This window comes from Lissotriton vulgaris, chromosome 6 (assembly GCF_964263255.1).
Source record: "Lissotriton vulgaris chromosome 6, aLisVul1.2, whole genome shotgun sequence".
In the NCBI taxonomy this organism is placed as follows: domain Eukaryota; kingdom Metazoa; phylum Chordata; class Amphibia; order Caudata; family Salamandridae; genus Lissotriton; species Lissotriton vulgaris.
The window spans coordinates 1,242,101,203-1,242,119,540 of NC_141694.1; the positions used below are offsets into that span (position 1 = coordinate 1,242,101,203).

General features: G+C 44.2%; 1 protein-coding gene across 1 annotated transcript in view; it reads left to right on the forward strand.

Annotated features, from left to right (window-relative positions):
- KIF26B (kinesin family member 26B) overlaps window positions 1-18,338 on the forward strand; it is a 589,601-nt gene that overhangs the window by 52,799 nt on the left and 518,464 nt on the right. Inside the window, exons 3-4 of the mRNA XM_086925761.1 lie at window positions 2,817-3,399; window positions 15,005-15,541. Coding sequence (XP_086781887.1) covers window positions 2,817-3,399; window positions 15,005-15,541 — 1,120 coding nt within the window. The remainder of the gene's footprint in view (window positions 1-2,816; window positions 3,400-15,004; window positions 15,542-18,338) is intronic.

Genomic DNA, 18,338 nt, shown 5'->3' on the forward strand with positions numbered 1-18,338 from the left:
TTATTATAAATTTATTTCTTATGGTGTTCTATTTTAAGTCTCTGCCTCCATTACTGTCTATGGTGGGTGTTGCAGTATCAGTGGTTGGCCATGTGCGGTGCTGTTTACTACTGCTGTTTACTACTGCTTCTTTTTTGCTGTAGTAACTTTACACTTGTAATATTGGCCTCACCCCCTGTTTCTGATACATGTAAGCCCACATTTCTGAGTAACTTTATACTTATAAAAGGTAAATAGTGACCTTATTACTCGTGTAGATTTACTCATGTGTAAGTTTACCTTTGTTACCTGGTGCAGAATTAAGAGCGCCCGATCATCATGCACACAAATGAATACCAACTTTAACTCCTGGGGGTTGTGTGCATGCCAGAATATTGAACTTAAGGTATGTGTATATATGTCACAGGTTTTGAGTTGTAGGGCTATCTTCGCCTTTCATCCTCAGAAGGTTGACAAGGAGCACCATTTAACCAGATAATAGTACCTGTTATTTAAAACGGTACCAAACGGCAACACCGGTAGCAAGCGATTTTATAAAATCAATTTCTTAAAGGGCTGGAAGTCTGGCTCAGCTGCAGGAGTGGGATGCTCTGCTCACTGTTCATACTCTGAGCAGTAGTGCCCCCATCTCCTTTAATATTCTGCCAGGCGGTGGAGTGAGGTGCGGGGGAGGGGGGGCTCAGTCAGTTTCAGATTAGAGACCTGACCCCCCTCACAGCTGCATCATCAGTCCACCTACTGAGGATTCCCTCACCTGAGAGAGAGAGAGAGAGAGAGAGAGAGAGAGAGAGAGACTGACTGACTGACTGATTGGCTGTGCGTCTGCGTCCCCGCACTCAAAGGTCGGTATGATTATGGCTGTGCTGGACGCTTTCCTTGTCTCTGTTGTCACTGCAGTCATAGGGTGAGGGGGGATGTTGCGAAGGGATTTGTAATCAATCCCTTTTCAGACCACACACACACACACACAGCGAGGAGAGCCCCGGCCCTGCAGGCCTGTCAGCGGCAGACATTGGGACAGAGAGGGCTGGAGTGCCAAGCTAAGGTTACCCCTTACTCTTAAACACCTCCCCCTCCTTCTGGTAGCTGCTGCCAGCCAAGAGCTCATTACAAGGCTACCTTTCGTCTATTTAGTATGAATTTTGACCGAAATTCCTCTTGTTTTAAACATAAATAATCAGGGCACGAGTCGGGAGTACACGCGGGTGGATGGCGTCCACCCACTTATTTTCACAGGGTGGACGCTGTCCACCCTTCCAAGAAGTTGGGCCCCACTTAAAAAGATGCTGAATTCGTACCGGTGTAATTTTCATACAATGGGACACTTTCAGCAGCGCCTTCACGTTATTATCTGCTTTTGATCCACAACAACCTGCAGGCAGGACGGGATGGGCTCTCTTATTTCTGACTCTTGCTGGGGCCATAACAAATGCAAAAAGAAAAAAAGAACAATTTATGGACAGAATGCAGAACAATGTCATACATTCACCCCAGTACAGAGATCTGGTCCTAAATCTATTGTTTTTTGCTCACTATGCCATTCCAGTTTGGAATAACAAAGGCCGAATCTGAGGGGTCATCAGGCCTCCTTTTGTTCGAGTCTCTTGGCCAGCAGCAGTCCGGAGCCTCACACCTCAAAGCAAATGCAGCAGAGGGGAAACAAAGGCTCACATCTTGTTAGCACTTCACACATACTTAAGAGAGGCACCTTTTCACTTTGTTCAGGCTCTGTGTAGGAGATATGCATGTACTGTAAGAACTTCAGATGTGTTGATCTTTCCCACTATGTACACTAAATAAATAGCATTTATATAGCGCTTACTTCCCCTGAGAAGGCGTTGTAATAATTTAAAAATCGCTATTTTTTCTTATAAAGCACTATGGCTAGGCGAAGCTTTACGCTGACAAAAGGCAACATTGTTTTGTGTGTAGCGTACAAAAGTGTGAATCTTATGCCTAAATCAGGAGGGTTTGCAAGTATACTCGAAATGTGCTCAAATGTACGCCTGATACACCTGCTAAAGATATATGTGAGGGCTTAAGATCTGATATCACTACTTGTGAACCCCACTTCCTGTGATGTCATGTGCTGTGATGTGAGGCGCCTCACACGCCGCGATGTCATATGCTGTGATGCCACTTGCAAACTGATTAACTATGTTAGCACCCCAATTCTTTTTTTAGGACTTGTGCCCTGTAAATAAGTATGCCCACAATTCTGCAGACCATTTGCAGCTTGGTTGGCACAGGGTTTGGGTGTGAATCTCATCTCAGAAATAGTTGCCACTGACCCAATTACCAGTGTCACACCTAAAGTCCAATGTGGCTTCTACGGAAACGCCTGTTCTCACGCTGTTTTTTCTTTTTTAAATACGTGCATATACTGGTGAAAGAGGGGACTACACGTTCCAGAATTCAAAGTTATGTTGGCTAAACTATCCAGACTGGTTGAAGTGTGCTTGCAGAGCCCACTACTATCAAGGCTTCACCTAGTCTAAAGTAACACAACATTTAGGGGTGTGAGATGGTAATGATGACATTTATTGTGCCTATTTTGTTTAGTACAGACCCTGTGAGTCAAATAGCGGCACTTGTGCTTGTCACAGGACAGCGAAGGTGCGTTCAGTATTAAAAGTCGGATGCAAACAGAGGTTTCATTACCTGCTGGTTGGGGGGTGGGGTGGAGGGACACTGGGATGCTTCTCTGAGAAAGGTGTGGTCGCACAGGTAAGATAATGTGCTGGTGAGTCAGTGGGCCTCAGTGACAGCGGTTCAGTGGTCCTCAGTGACAGCGGTTCAGTGGTCCTCATTGGCAGCGGTTCAGTGGTCCTCAGTGACAGCGGTTCAGTGGTCCTCAGTGACAGGGGTTCAGTGGTCCTCAGTGACAGGGGTTCAGTGGTCCTCAGTGACAGCGGTTCAGTGGGCCTCAGTGACAGCGGTACAGTGGGCCTCAGTGACAGCGGTTCAGTGGGCCTCAGTGACAGTGGTTCTGTGGGTGTCAGTGACAGTGGTTCTGTGGGCCTCAGTGACAGCTGTTCAGTGGTCCTCAGTGACAGCAGTTCAGTGGTCCTCAGTGATAGCTGTTCAGTGGTCCTCAGTGATAGCTGTTCAGTGGGCCTCAGTGATAGCTGTTCAGTGGGCCTCAGTGACCATGGTTCAATGGTCCTCAGTGACAGCGGTTCAGTTGTCCTCAGTGACAGCAGTTCAGTGGTCCTCAGTGACAGCAGTTCAGTGGTCCTCAGTGACAGCGGTTTGGTGGTCCTCAGTGACAGCGGTTTGGTGGGCCTTGTTGACAGTGGTTCAGTGGGCCTCAGTGACAGCGGTTCAGTGGTCCTCAGTGACAGCGGTGCAGTGGTCCTCAGTGACAGCGGTGCAGTGGGCCTCAGTGACAGCGGTTCAGTGGGCCTCATTGACAGCGGGTTCAGTGGGCCTCAGTGACAGAGGTTCAGAGGTCCTCAGTGACAATGGTTCAGTGGTCTTCAGTGACAGTGGCTCAGTTAGCCTCAGTGACAGCGGTTCAGTAGACCTCAGTGAGCCTTTCAGTGGTCGTCATTGTCATTTTTTTTTCATCGGTTCCCTGGTTCATGTTGGCAGTTGTTCATTGACGGCGGCAGAGTGGCCCTCAGTGAGAAATTCATTGGTCCTCACTGACATGGCTCAGTGGTCCTCACTAACAGCGACCCAGCGGGATTAAGTGGGAATGATTTACTGGCCCTCAGGAAGTCATTCGGTGTTTCTCGTTGGCATTTGTTTATCGATCTTCAGTGATAGTGCTTCAGTGGTACTCCGTAGCAGTGGTTCAGTGGGCGTCTGCAGTTTTCTGGTACTCAATGAAAGTTGTTCAGTTGACCTAACTGTAAGTGGTTTAGTGGTCCTCAGTGAAGGAAGTTCAGGGGACTTCAGAGGCAGTGGTTTATGGTCTTGGTAGCAGTGTGTCAGTGGGCTTCAGGGAGCCAATCAGTGGTCCGTGTTGACCATTGTTTAGTAGTCTTCAGTGACCGTGATTCAGTTGGCCTCAGTGAGACATTCTGTGGTCCTCCTTGGCAGTTGTCAACTTGTTCTCTGTGACCGTGGTTCATTATGACTGTCAGTCTGTGGTCCTCCTGAGCTGTTTTGTGGTCCCAGCTGGCAGTCATTAAGTGATCCATTCTACTAGTCCTAGTCATCTAGTTGCCTCAGAGACAGTTATCTAGTTGTTTGTGGGCCATTCAATCCTCCTTAGTGACAGTCGCCCAAAGGTCCTTTATAGCAGTTGTCTAGAAGTTCTCAATGATAGTCACCCAATGTTCCTAATTGGCAGTCAATAACCCAATGCTCCTAATTGGCAGTCAATCAGTGGTTCACCATTTGAGTCATTCAGTGACTTTTGTCGTGTCTTTTGTATCAGTGAGCCATCTCGAAGCAGACGCATCAATTCCAAATTCTTCCGGGCAGGTGGGAACCAGCGGCTTCTTTGCTAATGCCTACAAGCCTCACCATACCTGACAACACATGTGAGGACATGGAAGCCACACCCTATTCATCAATGCATGGCCTATATCACCAATACTCCTAGTGGTGAGGGTGATGTCCTCTAGATCTTCCATTTACGAATAGGGCAGCCAGATTCAAAATCTCGGTTTGAGAGTCAGATTGTGATTGGTCAACTGCAAACAAAATTGTCACAATGCAAAAATTGTTTGCTCCTGGGCAAGGTCACCACCTTTTCACAGTGCTGACCCATTATGTTTCGCAGGTAGTGGCCAATTTGGATTTTGCATTTCAGAATTGTTCATTTCTCTGTGACACAAAAGTCAGTTTTTTGTCCAGAAGCAGCAATGACTTTTTTGTCATGTACTTATTGCATGCAATTCGTCATTATGTCTTGAGCACAATTGTGCCCAGGCAATGCATAATAACTAAAAACGCATTAGCTCAGTTTCTTCAATAATCACCCGAGGTTCCACTGTTGGGAAAACATAACATTTCAAAATGTATTGTTCTGTATTTTGTTGTGCAAGTGATATTACCTGAAAGGCGACCTCCAATATATTTGTGCCTTATTTTCTTTATTGTTCCTGAATTTATAGTCGGATATTAAAATATCTAAAAACAGAGTGCAATAAAATATACTTATTACTAAACTGGTTACGCTGACAGAAGCCGACTTATTTTCTAGCGCTGTTTGATGCATATTGCCAATTAATCAAAATTCTTTATTCGGTCAAATTAATAACCATAAAAACACATGTGAAAATATACATACAACATACAAAAATTAATCATCAAAACAAAATTAAAAAATAAAACTTAAAAAGTAATTACTGAACAATTGCCTCCTAAAAAAGGCCACAGCAGATAAATACAGAGAAACATGATTACGTGATCCCAAAATTTTCAATTGTAGCGTAAACTATTCTTATACCTTTAAAAAGGAAATTTGTCATTTTAAAATAAAACAAATTTGTGCAAAAAGTGAAACTTCGCCATGATCAATTAGCATACAGCTTCCTTCATTTTAAAGCAGAGACAATAATATGTGATACCGCATGGCATAAAGCAGGGGAGTTAAGGCACTGAATATACTGCAACCCTTCCTTATGTGATCTAAAATTCATGGCCCATTAAAAACAATATAAATAATGGGCTCTAAAAGTATGATACGGTGTGCAAAAGAGCATAATGAGCGAATTAGATGGGGTCGAAATGCTATCACATGGACAACATGGTAGTGTTTTAAACCAAGCCCCTGTTTGAGGAAAGGACACTAGGTAACGAATTGTACATAGTCTTAAGCGGGTAATGTAAAATCTTAATATGGATATTGTCAAAAAAAGCCTTCAGGGCCCATCTAGTTTGCCTACTTTCTGCACCATGTTACATTTTTAGAGCTCCACTGCTTTCTAGAGACTTAAATATGGCAAAGAAACTGGAAAAAGTAACATTTCTGGTGGAAATTGACTGAACTATCTAGCTGCAGACTCGTGATTTTAAGGTCTCGCCTAGCGATGCAGCGTATGCGCTTCACGCCTTGGGAAATCTATTGTTGTCGGTTTCTTAGCCGAAGGGGGACAGGACATCTGCACTCGTGCAGAGGACAGGAGTTGTGCACGCGTACAGCGGCGTTAGCACAACTCGAAGGACAGGAGATGGGCACACGTACAAACTTGTCAAAGGAGAGCCTGGAAGCGTGAGCCGTACGCTGAAGCCACGCCCCCCTCGGAGAAAAACAACCTGTGAATCCTTGGATATTGGTGATCAAAGTTGCTTGTTATTTCCCGTCGGTCCGCTTTCACTTTTTTGGACCACATTTGTTTTTTTAAAATAATTTGCTGCAGGATTTGCCAGGCGGGCCGTTTTCACGTTTGCGGCCAGACTGCGCTTGTTTATTTAATTAATTTGCACATGCTGTAAAACTTGTGCCGCAAGCCCTGCGGTGAGCTGGAAGTCACGTGAAGGACTCACGGCAAGGAAGCCTCCTCGCTACCCAGGTCAGGTAGTTGAGGACCATTAAATGAAGTAATCATTACATTGCATGCTTATTTAAATAATTTGCAGCGGGATTTGCCAAGCTGGCCGCTTTCACTTTTGCAGCCAGACCGGGCTTGTTAAGCGGTCTTGTCTAAGTTGGATGGAGAAAGGACATCATTGGATCTTTTGAAGGTTTATGCGACCATCTAAAAATCACCTTTAGCAAACAGGAGATTACAACGGGACCCAGCACTCACTCCTAGGAACCCGTAGGAAGTGTTATTGCCCTGCTGTTTGCATAAGCTTGCTCTAAAAAGGAGGAACTAGATAAAAATCGAGAATTGGGATAAATTAGCTTTAGCAACTACCCCAAGGAGCCACATGTTTTTTGGGCTGTGGTTAACACAACCAGGGCTAGTGGCAGACCCATTTCTTTGATCAGTGGTCATATGTCATGCGGTGAGTGGGTGGCTCACTTCTCAGGATTTTGCTGCCCCCCTTCCTCAGACCATGCTTTAACAGAACTACCATTTTTTCACCATTCATAAAGGACACTAGTCTTTACCTTAAGCTAAGGAACAGTAGCAATACAGAAGAACAACGCCGGTAGAGCTCTCGGTCCCGTTAGGTTGCCCGTTATTCTTCTTTTTTTTAAATTTTTTTTATTAGCAACAGTATACAAAAATGAGTCAGATTAAGAGAAATAATCTAGACATCTACAAGGTTAACGTTAGGATGGCATTAGATTATTTAACAAATTTCTAGTTAGATCCAAACAAAATATATACATGTATCTTGACACATATAAAACAGAAGACAGTAATGATCTAGATTAAACATGATTTTTTAGATTAAAATATGAGAGACCTCCAGATCTTATTAAATTTAGCTAGAGATTTAGTACCCCTAAGCCTGGCCAACGCTAATTCCATACTATGAATTTCATTAAGGAGAGACCACCATTCCATTATATGTGGGGGTTTAGGGGAAATCCAAGCACAGGTTACCATAATAGTAAATAAGGGTTTGTGTTGGGTATTCCTACCGTTATTCTTCTATGATCTTCTAGATCTGCGGGTGCCGTTAATGACCAATGACTTTAATACCGTAGACAATAAGCAATGGGCAGGAACTTGTCCAACATCGATCATTGCCTCCATTTTTAAAAGGTCTATCGCTCTGATCTTAGATGCACTGGCCAGTCTCCCTTATTGGTACATTGGTACCTGCGTTAAAATTATTGGCAGAGTCTTTTACAATGTGCAATAGGGCCAGCGAAAAAAGTATACTTGACTCAAGCCAATATGGATTAGGGTGCGGCAGGGTACAGTGGAACAGTGCATAAACATCAATTTTATTATATGCAAGCAAATACATCATTGTGAAGCGCTACCCACATTTATGGATTTGTCAACAGCATTTGATTGAGTTGATTGATCAAAATTATAGGCGATCCTATTTGAGCCAGGGCTGGATGGGGCACTTGTGAGTTTTTTATCTGCTTTGCACGAGAATATGACACAAAGGTCAAATTTGGTGAAAGTGAGGAACTTTAAGACCTGATCACTATTTTCTGGGGTGTTCAAATGGTATGTATCTCTGCCCGTCTACCATTTATTTCTTAGATCAGTAAGCTAAGCCCTACTCTTTGCAGCACCAGCCTGGACGTCCCTTGGATAGATAGTGCCCCTCTACCTGCACTGCTAGATGCAGACGATGGGGCGCTACGCCACCTAGGTACCTCTTTTTTGTGGCTGAACTGGACCTGGCCACCAATCATTCCAAATCTTATATTATGGACTGTGCTTCCCGACTTAAGCTTTTGGCAATAATGGGTTAAAAAGGACCATCAGTTTTTCTTATCAAGGGTTCACAATTGGTTCTTCAGGGTGTGGTCTTCTAACATTTTAAATTGCATTTTGAAGCTTTCTCGATCAGCGAGGGCTTTCTTTAATCTAACTAGGCCATCCGGCGGTAACTCAATCACCCCTGTTCTACAGATTTCCAAGGCCCAGTGCATCGCCACTTACTGGGCAGGAATCTGGGTTTTACCAACAGTACAGCTATTCAGACTAAGGATGATCGCTTTGCAGGCGACACCTGTCTGTACCTCCCTCGTCACCCCGTTTCGTACACCGCGAAGATCTGGGGCTTCATTATTTTGAGGGCTGGATCAAATTGGGTCCAATCACTTTGTGGCTTTCAGTCCAGCTCAATCACGAAGCTACCCTAAATTAGCTAGTTATTAAAGACTTTTTGTCATGTGACAAGGACCTTCGAATAACTGTTTTGCCTATGTCCGCAAAATTTGCAAGCGACTCAGGATATCAGCTCTGTTTGACAGCCCAACGCTTGTTTGTGTAAAACACAAACAAAGATTAAATACAAAATCTTGCAAAGTTTGTACCTCTCTCTGGAAATTGTGGAGTGTGGAAAATCCTCATTAAAAACATATGTATACTTCACAAGCATTGGCAAAGCCAATAGGTGTGGCCTGTGAAAGCTATTGGCTTTGGCTATGTTCTGTAGCTGTGCTGTACAAAAGTGTGAAATCTTTGCAGTGGGGCTAGAAATAATTTTTAAAAGTGCTATGATGCAGCCATGGCTGTTTTTTTTAAGTTGAGCCTGGGAAATGCACTTGCTGCTCTGCGAGGCATGCTGTATTCAAGCATGGACTTGAAACTCCGCCCATATTTTTCATTGGCTTGTGTCATTGTCCTTTTTAAATGCTGGCTTTTGATTGGTTAATAGGCTTGTTAGTCCCTCCTTAGTACCGTCTTGTTTTCAATTGTAACTCCCCTGAGGACTGGCCCTTTTACTTCTGTTGTTAAATGGTATGTCTTATTTAGTCTGTAAGCACTATTTTCTTTAATGAGTTTCTCCTACTGCAGGCACAACATACTTTACTGAAACATTCCGCGCACCATGTGTCCTTTCACTTTCCAAGCAGCCCGGGACAATGGTGGCCGCTTCTTTGAGGTGAACTGGGTCTTGAATTTACTAGAGTTTGAGCTATTGACTTATAAATGATAATGCCTTTTATTCCTGTGTTAATTATCAAAACAGATAAATAAAAGGCATTGTCATTTACAATGCCAATAGGTTAAACTCTCGCAAATGCGAGACCTATTGCATTGCAAATGCTTGTTAGCTTTAGCTACAGAGTGCCCCCAAGTCATTGGTGATACTTTCGTTCAGCTCTGGATTTTTTGATCCTACACTGAGGAGAACAAATAAGTGGTGTATGTGGAATGCTTGAATCAACCTCAGCTACTACTAATCGTATTGAGCCACAATCCAGCCCATAATTACCACTACAGACCGAGACCAACCATATGCAAGCAAGCCTTGGTCTCTCTTCCGTAGGCACAGGTCAGTCTAAACTGCAAGGCCAGATTACCTATGAATGGTAGCAATTGCAACCCCAAAGCGGTTTCGGCTTTTCTGGGACCTATCAGTGAGATGTAGCTGCTGTCGTACGGACGACTGATCAAGATGTCCCAGTATCCTGCTTAGGCAAGACCACTTTGAATGCTGGGATTTTTATACCCATTCTTGTAATAGTGAAAGTACGAACTGCAAGTCCCAGAATGCATAATCAGGATTGGCTGGCGTTGTACTTGAAATGGCAAGTACAACGCCTGGCAGCTAATCACACAACTGCTGAAAATTGACAAAGTTGGCAAAATCCCAGTTAGTAGAAATTATGGCAAAAGGGCGGTAAGCTGCACGTTTCCTTGGGGGTGACATTGGGACCTAGCAAAAGTCGACACAGTCCCAACTTTGTGCGTATTTACAAACCTATCCCATGACTTTTCCCACTGTGTGAATGCAACTTTAGCTCTGAGATAGGTTACGGTAAAGGTACCGATTGGATGGGAAAGTGACCAAAGCTCCCATACTTTCAGGGTGTGTAGAGAATTGTTTTTGTCTACTTGGAAAAATGCTTTCCATATGAGGAGAAAAAGAAAACATGCAAATTCGCATTCCTGTCGCACTTACACGTACTCCTGCAGATTATCAGCAGCCATAGACTATGTAGGAGGAAGGGAGGAGAACAGATTTTGGAAATGTACAGTTTGCGTAGATTTACAGAACAAATGTATAGGGATATTGTGAACAGCAGAAAATGCACAGGTCTGTGTGTAAACTAACTCTATCTTTGCATCTTCACTTACTCCATCCATGTTTAAAAGATTTTACACATTTACTACCTTGTCTTGGTTGAATCCACTGGTAACATTTACCACTGTTTCTCTGAAGAACAACCTCTTTGAAGGGGTTTGACCTCAGTCAATACTGAGTGCATTCCATGTTAAATGCTGGTCATTATTTTGAAACTAGGGTTCCTCCTCTGGATGCCATTGAGTGCTATAAACATGCCCTCTTTTTAAACAAGACCGCTCGTGTAAAGAGGAGATGAAGGAACGCTAGGCCATCTGAACGAGGCCGAGCTGGGATGTCTCATGGAGAGAGATTACACCAGTCTGATCCCGTGATGTTGCTGCAAGCTACCACATATGGCACTTGCTAATGATTGAGCCTTCGCAATGTTTTCGGGAGCTCTGCTTTGTCCCTCCCACAACATTACAACACTCTAACCCCATCTCTAGGCCTGCAGTACTCTCATCTCTTTGCCTAAAGGCAAGAGCGGGGTGACCAGATGGCTTTATGTCACCTGGATACTACTTTTCCTTTTCTGGACTTTCTTTTTACATATCATTATTACCAGATGTGTTAGTTTAATTAAACTGACCTAAAACTACAACAACCAGAATGCACTGGTATGTTAAATAAAAACCCAGAACTAGAAAAGTTGTGTCCCGGTGACAGAGTTATCTGGTCACCCCGGGAAGAGCCAATTCAAAGGTGGGACAAACAGCTAAATTGGATTAAGGAGTGGGATAACAAAGCTCGAGCAGTTTGATCCACACAGAAGGGGCCGGACTGGCCGTAGCGGGCACTGGGTGTTTCCCTGGTGGGCCGGAGGGGTGGGGCCGGTTTTGTAGCAGTGATGCAATATCGGCCCCCTGTAACAAAAGCGGGAGTGGTGCTTCTTACCAGCATTTGTCATCAAGCTTGCAAGAGCTGAAGAGTGCCACTTTCAGTGCTGGGGCTATCTCCACAGCCAATAGTACGACAAGTACATTTGAGGGACCAATGATTCCCATCAGATGCCTGCTACTCTTACAAACAGAGGAATCCCTTTTCACATTTAAGTTTCATGCTCCTAAATGCAGCATTGGCTGCTGAGCTCCCACTCATTGCGCTCTTGGGGGGCACACTTTGACGGGTGGTGCTCTGTGACTCTTTTAGCAAAGCACGAGGATAAAAGTATTGCATGCTACATATTTCTGTAGTAATTCAAATACAGCTTATTCTAGCAAGTGGCGCTTTTGGGAGAAGAAATGTCCTTGAAAATTTAATTATGAACAGCAGTGAAATCCCCTTCCTCCAAAGTCTCCCATAAATACAGCTTCCTCTCACCCTAACCACAGACATGCACACACAGACATAATTACATGAAACTGCCCCACAGTTTACACGTAGGCACCCTCACCCACGAAGACGCAAAGACGACGCCTCTGTGTTATTGTTGTTCGCTCTTTAGTTTTGAAAGAAAGGAAGCCTTAAATTACTACCTAGAAGCACAGCTGCTCCTACTGGCAGGTGATGAGGAGACAAGGCACTGAACCTTCCCTGACCAGCTGGCGGTCGCTTTGGGGGTTTCCATATTCTGATAAGCAGCCCTTTTTCTTTGTACATAAATGCATGAGCGCACTGGAATGTTGAGAGCTCCACTGAAGAATGTATCACGAATGTATCACGGGGTCTATATCATCCATATTGGTCCTGGGTCGCTTCAGTGTATGATTTTCTGTTTCTCTTTCTTTAATTTATAACATTCTACCACCAGTGCATGGAATGTTGTATTATCCAAGAGCGGCTGGTGACTTTTGAAAGTGGTGGTGTGAGCAAAGTGCCTCACCATCGCCGAAAAACACATAAACCTATTTTCCCTCCCTACAAAAGCCCATAGTTGAAAAAAAAAAAAACTCCCTCAAAAGCCCTAAAAAAATCGACCCCTCCCTCCAAAATAAAACCAACAGTAAAGCATTACACATTATATTAATTAAATAAAAATGAATTGTATTTACTGCAGGCTTTGCAACCTTCTCCTTGCTGTCCTCCCGAAGCCTGTGGAATGAAGAACCCCCTCAACCAATCCAGACGCTGCTCTTGTGCTGCATGTGAGCAGCGCCTTGATTGGATGGAGCAGGTTGGCCTAATGCTCCCTCAGCCCCCTGAGGCCTGTGCTTGGTCACCACCATAGGTAGCTGGGTCGAGGTCTTCAAAATGCACATGTCACTTTGGCAGGTGCAAGACCACTGGCCAAAGTGTCATGCACTTTGAAGTGCGTGGCCTCAATTACTCCAGTTCTCTAGCTGTCAGCCGATAGAAGAGAACATTCAAGATAAGCCCTCGTGGCTTTGGAGGCCATACAGCTGGGTTGGAGAAACCTAAGTGCGCATGTCAGTTTGGCCGACCTAAGACGGCTGGCCAAACTGACATGCGCACTTAAAAGTGCACCTACCACTCCTCCTTCCCCCTCCCATGGCCCGGCCCGCCCTACCCTGCACATACTGGCTCAGCCAGTAGCTGAAAAGTCAAACGATAATAAAAGATCATTTTAATTTTTAACTGCTGGCTCTGAGCCAGTGAGGCGATGCTCCTCCGCCATTGTGGAGGAGCCGCCGCTGTAAAATACAGGTTAATGTATTGTATTAAGCATTTATATACTGCTGATGTGGACGCAAAGTGCTATGCAGTTTCAGAAACCTGGCTTATATGGATGGTTGGTAGAATATATATTTGTGTGTGACTGGTGTCACGTCATTGAGTTTTGGGTGTGAGGGGCACTGACGTGCTCCAGGGGATGCATTGCACATAGTGTTTCCCATCAGCACGTCTGTAATGCTGAAGAGTGTCATATTGATAGGTTAGTAACATTTTATTAATACAGCTCTTCTCCTGGACAGTCGGGGCTGAAGGCTGGTTTACCAGCTGTTACCAGTTGTTAGTTTGTGCAGGTGGGCACTGTCGCTCATTTTGGGACACCAGGGCTTAATTTCCATCATCGCACATTGTTCCAGTGCAAGAGAATGATGGGAAAGTAGAGCGAGAGAGAGAAAAAGTTGGAATGAAAAAGAGCCTGCAAGAGAGAGAGAAATAGAAACAAGAAGTTCAGGGCAGTTGAATATAGAGGCTTGCAGTGCCGAATCATCCTTTCATACCACCGGACTGGAGGCTGGGTTTAAAAGGCCAGGGCCACTGCCGGTGCCTCTGTCTCTTTTCTCAGCTCAGTGGCCTATTGTGGGGGTCGACAGAGTTGGTTGTCCCAGGTGCAAAATTCTTAGGGGAGGGCAAAGTTTGAAAATAAATTATTGTGCCCCTAACCTGTAGATCGTTAGCACTTCCTGAGCAAACGGTCCACTGGCGCAATCTTTTCTAAAAAAAAATTTGCCCCAGGTGCTGGCAACCCAGCTACGCCGCTGCTTCAGCTCTCTTAATTTATTGCAGCAGGTATGGGAGCCTGAAAGAGAGCAGTGGCGGCTGCCTTGGTACGGGAGGGATGAGGCCGGAGGGTGGGAATGGATAACAAAAAAAGTACCTTCGCCGCCGCACCACTCGCCGCACCCCTCGCCTCCGTCCTCTTCATCTGATAGAAAGTACCGGAAGCACCCAGGCTCCTGTACTCTCCCAGCCAATCACAATGCTGCATGATCAGCATCGTGAATGGTCTGAGCGGCCTGTTTGGCTGCTCAGGCAGTGCCTGGGCATGTTCTCTACGGGGCTGTGCAACACAGCTCCGTGGGGAACATGCGAAGTGTGCATGACGGTTTGTCTGGCCCAACCGTTATGCGCACTTGGAGGAGTGCAAACCACTGTTCGCTCTGCTCTGGTTAAAGAGCCCAGCCCTGCCCTGACTTGGCTCCGAGTCCTGAATAGAAAAATAAAATGATACTAACGCCCGTTTATAATCATTTTATTTTTATTTTTTTGTACTGCTGAAATAGAAGTGGGTCTACGCTCCTCCGCCTTAGCGGAGGAGCCGCCACTGCTATTAGTCTTTTCTCGTTGCCTGTTTTATGTCAAGTGACTGGTTCGTCAGTGATGGCAGGTATAAATCTATACACAGCCATGTTTTTAATGCAGTAAAATGTGTGGCCATGAAAGAATTGGACAGATACATTTTTTGCGCCATTGATTCATAGCCATTTGCATTCACATTATGTTTAGGTTTTGTTCCTAATTTGTGTAACAATGTTTTAATCCCATGCGTTTATATTCTGTCTAATCAAAACGGAATATTTCTTTTTTGCACAGGTTGTGTTAACCACTGAGGTTTAAAACTTGAACATATTTCCATTTAGAAATATTTTGTGCATGTTTTTAAATTGTGCTATGTTATTGAAATCTTTAATTATAACATTTCCTATTTTTTGTCGAACGTTTTCAATAAAACTCTGTTTTTCCATTTTCCTTCCATCAGGACCCTGCCTTTTCGACCGTAATTCACGACAAACTTCAGGTGCCCAATACCACCAGGAAGGCATGGAACGAGAGGGACAACCGCTGCGACGTTTGTGCCACACACCTGAACCAGCTCAAGCAGGAGGCCATCCACATGGTGCTTACCCTCGAGCAGGCGGCCAATGTGGACCACTATGACGCCGGCTCACCGGGCTCGCCTCCAGCCATCTCCAATATGCCCACATTGGTGGGCGCCCGGCACATGACCAGCCTACAGCCCAGGGATTGGGTCTACATGCCCACTCCCTACACTACATCTACGTATACGGGCTTTGTAGCCAACAAGCACAGCACAAAGCCCAACAGTCTGGGAGTGGCCAATGGGCAAGAGAAGAAAAACAGCTCCCCAGTCCACCAGACAAAGGTCAGCGTGCAGATGGCCACTAGCCCCAGCAATGGAAACATCCTGAACTCTGTAGCCATTCAGGCCCATCAGTATCTGGATGGAACGTGGTCCTTGTCGAGAACTAATGGGGTCACTCTGTACCCCTACCAAGTAAGTGCACTGTTTTATATTTTTGGGGGCTTTCCTATTTTCATATTAAACTGTTTAGTTACCAACTACAACTCATTCACTTCTTGTACCCCACATATTGAGGTAATTGCAACACTGACACCATTGCGTTAAACCTGGGTATTTCTTAACTCTTCAACCTTAGTGGAAATGTTGATTCCATACTGATGAGTACGTACAAGGATGTACTTGAGTCAGAGCGGCAGCCATGTTGGGTGTAGACAAAGAATCAGTGGTTTATTAATTTTCTGCATGAGCTAGTGTGTTGCAAGTATACTCCGCTCCAGTTTAACGTTAATGGTCCAGTGCCATTTACTTCCACTTAAAATGGCTCCAGTACAGTATAGCCCTGCACGTGAACAGCAACCATTGCTGGTGGGTTTGGCAGTAGTGTATGAAAAAATATACCTTAGCATGAAGAGCATGGTTAGAAGATACAGAATATCTCATTTGATGTGCCCCTGGAATCCCTGGTCACAGGAGGTACCTGCTCATCAAGTTTACAATATTGGCGATAATTCTATTGGTAAGGCGTACTTCACCCAGAGAATTGTGGTGGAAAAAGGAACAAAAACAAGCAGTAATAGGTGTAGAAACCCTAATTTCCTCTAGTTATATCCCAAAATCGGGAGCATTTCTGCCTCCACTCCCCTTCGGAGCTGTTGATGCCTGCACAATCGTGCCAGAACCCACCCAACTTCTAATGGGCCACAAGTGTCTGGCTAATAACGTCATTTTGATAATGACCATCTCAGCAGAGAATCCATATTGCCTGGCAGATCATCCTGACATATGATGGGCAGTCTTCACATACAATAACACCACCTTCACTTTGCAAATGTACAATTATTTCCTCACATCAGAAAATATGCCATTTTATAAACCCGATCTCTGCACACTAAAGTACATTTAGCTCCATTTAACCATTTAACATGCAAGCCCCTGCCACAGAGGAGCAACTTATCATTCCTATCCCATACATTTCAGAACATGAGTTTGGAACAGCGGTGTCACATTTACACCCAGAATAACCTGACCCATGCTAGGCAAGGCTTTCAGAAAACCAAAGACTACCTAAATTAGTTAGACACAGATGAATTGCATGCAAATGTGTTAATTGAGTGGATATCCTGAAAATCTGGGATGGATCTGGTCCAGGGAGATTGGTGTACCACTGTTTTAGAAAAATGAATTACTCCCTGCTTGATATGATAGTGATCTATAACTCTGTCTCATCCTCAGTGTAGGCTGAGTGCCTGGATTGGGATCAGACAAATCTTCTAGTGTGTTGCAAGTATACTCTGCTCCAGTTTATCATTCCTGGTCCAGTACCATTTCCCTCCATTTAAAATGACTCCAGTAAAGTATAGCTCTGGATGTGAACAGCAACCATTGATGGTATGTTTGGCAGTATTATATGAAAAAATATACCTTCGCATGAAGAGGCATGGTTAGAAGATGCAGAGCGTCTCAATAAAAGGGCCCCTGGAATCCCTGGTAAGGGGAGTTACCTGCCCACCAAGTTTACAAGCTTGGCTATAATTCTATGGATCAGACGTATTTAACCCAGAAAATTCAGGTTGGAAGACGAACAAATACAAGCAGTAATCGTTTTATTTTTTAATCAGGTCACTGGGGTTGGAGTGAACAAACCTTGGCCTCAATTAACAAGGAGCATACTTTGCTCTACTAATGTGCTATGTAATATTCACAATATTCTACATTGGAAGGGCCTGCCTAAATTTCAGTCCCGGCCTATACATATTCATGCAGATTTTGAGGTCTGGTTACCTCACTTTTTTATGCAGACCGAACTGTATATGTACAATCCCTTTTACCCAACCGCTCCTCATCTCAAAGTGCTAAAGACGTACCGGACACATCCCGGCCATTAATACCAATGGGGTGTCCCAGTATCCCGCAGAACCTGGGGAATTAATAGTATATAACAACAATTGGTTCTGTAGGAAATATAATATTTTCTTTCAAATTTTAATTTTTATATCCTGAAAAGCTAGGAAATGACAATAAATGATGTGACACATATAAAATTACTAATAGATGAAATAATAAACCACAACTGACACAAACGCTGTATTTTCCACGGTATATTAACATTCATATATAGTGGGGAAACCCAAAACTCTTATATCAAAGACATAGGACTTTTATACAACGTAAATAATAACATAAATAAGTGCCATACAGAGTGTGCATCACATGAAACGAAATCTAATGTACAAGACACTTTACATTAAACAGAAAACACAAAGTAACTCAATAGGGTGTCTGTTTATAACTCTTTGGAATGTTCAAACATATATCCTTGATTCTTGGCTGTATATATGTGAAACATTTGTATGGAACACCTACTCGTATCGTATACGTTCAGGGCCGGACTGGGAACAGAAACCGGCCCTACCCCCCGGGTGAGGGGGAGTGCCGCCAAGCAGTTTGCGAGGAGCCGGTTTCGGACGATTTTGCTGACCCCCGGTAACAAAAACCGCCCCCAAGGGGCCCAAGACCGGCCCCCACCCTAGCGGCCTACCGGGGAAACACCCGGTGCCCCCTATGGCCAGTCTGGCCCTGTATACGTTTCAACCATTTGATATATGATTTTTGGGTTTCCCCACGATATATGTGAAGGTTAATATTCAAGGCAATATACAGTGTTTGTGTCAGTTGTGATTTATTGTTTCATCTAGTAGTAATTTGATGTGTCGCCCCATTTATTGGCATTTCCTAGTTTATCAGAGTATAATATTTCAACCTGAAAGAA